At 52.0% G+C, this 3,104-nt stretch overlaps 1 protein-coding gene across 1 annotated transcript; it reads left to right on the plus strand.

The window, feature by feature from the left end:
- Positions 1–216: 216 nt before the first annotated feature.
- Positions 217–2,271, plus strand: LOC125542425 (cytochrome P450 81Q32-like). Its single transcript, XM_048705469.1, has 2 exons — positions 217–1,369; positions 1,458–2,271. Exons 1-2 carry the CDS (start codon positions 407–409, stop codon positions 2,088–2,090), a joined length of 1,596 nt encoding a protein of 531 aa, XP_048561426.1. The 5' UTR covers positions 217–406; the 3' UTR covers positions 2,091–2,271.
- The last annotated feature ends 833 nt before the right edge of the window (positions 2,272–3,104 follow it).

Consider the following 3,104-nt stretch of genomic DNA (forward strand, 5'->3'; position numbering starts at 1 on the left):
TATGTCTTTGCCCCTCACTTTTTTCTCCACGCTCCGCCAAAGCAAACATTGATCAAACACAAGTACTCGTCAAAAACAACTATGTAGTAGTCATCAACATGACTCATATCAATAAACTGGAGTACCTGTAGTCCTAAACTATGTAATAATCATCAATCAAACATCAATATAACAATGAACAACTTGATCAATCAAACACTTTTTACAAGTCACCAACCTAATCCAATATATACAACACCTAATGATTGTACTACCTTTTTCCTAAAGTCCTAATTAAACTAGACCTGAACTAGTGAAATCCTTTTACTTTCAGGCCAACCAAGTACCTAAGTCCATTACTGAAGGATGCCAGATCGTGGAGTTATAACCAAAGGTAGCTAGAGCTAAACTGAGAGCTTAGTTGGAGATGGAGTTAGGAGCTTACTACAGCATGGTAATGAGCAACTTGATGCTTGTGCTAACAGTGGTCATGGTCTCTGCTACTTACCTCTTGATGAGGAGGATGAGAGGCAAGAAGAGGCTGCCACCTGGGCCAGGCTTGGCTCTCCCGCTAGTGGGCCATCTCCACCTGCTTCGTGAGAAGCCGCTCCATGTCACGCTCGCCGGCCTCGCCACGCGCCACGGCCCCCTCCTCTCCCTCTGCCTTGGCCGCCGCGATGCCGTCGTCGTCACCTCGCTGCGGCTGGCCAAGGAGTGCTTCTCCTCCGAGCTTGACGTCAACTTCGCCAACCGCCCGCGGTTCCCCTCGGCGCGGGAGGTCTCGTTCGGCTACACGGGGCTGTCAGCCGCGAGCTACGGTCCGCACTGGCGCGCCATGCGCCGCATCGCCACCGTGCACCTCCTCTCGGCGCGCCGCGTCGACCTCATGTCCGATGCCGCCATCGCAGGCGAGACCCGCGCCATGGTGCGACGCCTTGCGCGCGCTGCCGCCGGTGGCTTTGCCAGGGTCGAGCTGAAGAGGAATCTGTTCGAGCTCTCGCACGGCGTCCTCATGGAGGCCATCGCCGGAACCAAGGGCACGCGTGCTGCCGCCTTGGACGCCGACATGTCCGAGGAGGCGCACGAGTTCAAGAAAGTGGTGGACGAGATCGTGCCGCTGCTCGGCATGGCGAACCTGCACGACCACCTGCCGGCACCGCTGCGCTGGCTGGACTTGGGTGGCGTACGCTGGAGGCTCACCGAGCTGGTGAACCGGAGGAACGCGCTGATGCACAGTCTGATCGATGCAGAGAGGCAAAGGCGGCGGCAGGAGGACCACGCTGCCGAGGAGCTGCTGCCGGAGTCAAAGAGCATGATCGGCGTGATGCTCCAGCTGCAGGAGTCCGATCCGCAGCAGTACACGGACACTTTCATCGCCGCTCTAGTCACCGTGAGTACTCCTCTCCTACTGCTTCGTCTTGTACGTTTTATACAACCAAAATGCATATATCCACGCTGCTCTGCTCTGCTCTGTAAAGAACCTCTTCGGCGGCGGCACGGTGACCACGTCGGCGACCATGGAATGGGCCATGTCGCTGCTGCTCAACCAGCCGGACGCGCTGCGGAAGGCGCGAGAGGAGGTGAGCGCGCGTGTCGGCCACGCCCGCCTCCTCGGCAAGGAGGACCTCCCCCACCTCCCTTACCTCCGGTGCATAATCAGCGAGACCCTGCGGCTCTACCCCGCCGCGCCACTGCTGTCGCCGCACGAGTCCTCCGCCGACTGCAGCCTCCATGGCTACCACCTCCCGGCGGGCACCATGCTGCTCGTCAACGCCTACGCCATCCACCGGGACCCGTCCGTGTGGGACGACCCAGAGGAGTTCAGGCCAGAGAGGTTCGACGTCAATGGCGACGGCCAGGGCCATGAGGGGATGATGATGCTGCCGTTCGGGATGGGGCGACGGCGGTGCCCCGGGGAGAGCCTTGCGCTGAGAACCATGGGGCTGGTGCTGGGGACCTTGATCCAGTGCTTCGACTGGAGCAGGGTGGCCGGAGACGAGGTTGACATGACGCAGGCCTCTGCCAAGATCCTGTATAAAGCTGTTCCTTTGGTAGCGCTCTGCAAACCACATGACAGCATGCGGGCTATGCTTCAATCAGGATCTAGCTAGTCCATCAAGTCTCCAACAGATCATGAGGACGTCCATGCTTATATATGCATTGTTGTAAACTAAAACTAATTTAAGGAGATCCATGTATGGGTAATACTCCCGCCCGTACAAAGTTGTACTAAACTAAATACACTTATTTTAGAACGGAGGGAGTATTGTATTGCTCCAACAAACCATGCAATTGCTCTGCTAAGTAAAAAATAAAACAACCATGGTGGGCGTTCGACACTTCAGATGAAACCATTAGTCACTAAAAATTGAAATGCGAGTTTTTGTATCTTTCAAGCTTTCTCTCACTAAAATGTCTTCAGACTAGCCAGCTGTCCTTGGATTTGTACCAATCTTTCTAATCAGTTTCTACCTTAAATGAACCCAATTTTTAAAAAATAGTATATTGCGATGTCTCATTTAGAATGGAATGCACTATGTTGATCCAAACTGAATGATGCACTTTGAGCCTTAGGGAAGATCGTCCTCAACTAAGAGAGAATCTGCTAGTGGCGCAAATGGTTCGGTAAATAGGTTCCATAGAGCACCCAATTCATTTTGCTTTCTTTGACTCCAAAAAAGGATGATCCTATTCTCTCAAGAGAAGGTTGAAACCGAATCCACTAGATATTGTAGATATATAAACACATCTATCAGACATTCGATAAGACCTTGACAAGATCAGCAGCAAAGGCCGGTGTCAAATAAATTCATTTTGATGGTGACATTCCTGAATCGCTTGGGAGATTCGTTTCACATCATGTACTAGACATGTCAAGCAATGCCTCTGTTGGTGATATATGTCGCAAAAAATTAGCCAGATGAGTTAACTAGAATTGCCAGAGCTATCTTGGAACCAACTTGTCAAACAAACGAACAAAGGCTTAAGCGAAGGTGGAACTGAAAAATAATTCGGCAGATTCTTTAATTTAACCACTTGGGATTAATTAAAAAGCTAGAAAGGAGTAGCAGATAGGTTGAACAATAGAGTATCCGCGAGGAAGCAGCACGAGAAAAAGAAAAGCA

The sequence above is a fragment of the Triticum urartu genome, chromosome 3, assembly GCF_003073215.2.
Source record: "Triticum urartu cultivar G1812 chromosome 3, Tu2.1, whole genome shotgun sequence".
NCBI classification, from domain to species: domain Eukaryota; kingdom Viridiplantae; phylum Streptophyta; class Magnoliopsida; order Poales; family Poaceae; genus Triticum; species Triticum urartu.

Bases quoted from the DNA above. Each gene is read 5' to 3' on its own strand.
- LOC125542425 (XM_048705469.1), top strand. From the start codon at position 407: ATGGAGTTAGGAGCTTACTACAGCATGGTAATGAGCAACTTGATGCTT. The intron at 1,370-1,457 runs GTGAGTACTCCT...TGCTCTGTAAAG, and splicing joins TCATCGCCGCTCTAGTCACC to AACCTCTTCGGCGGCGGCAC.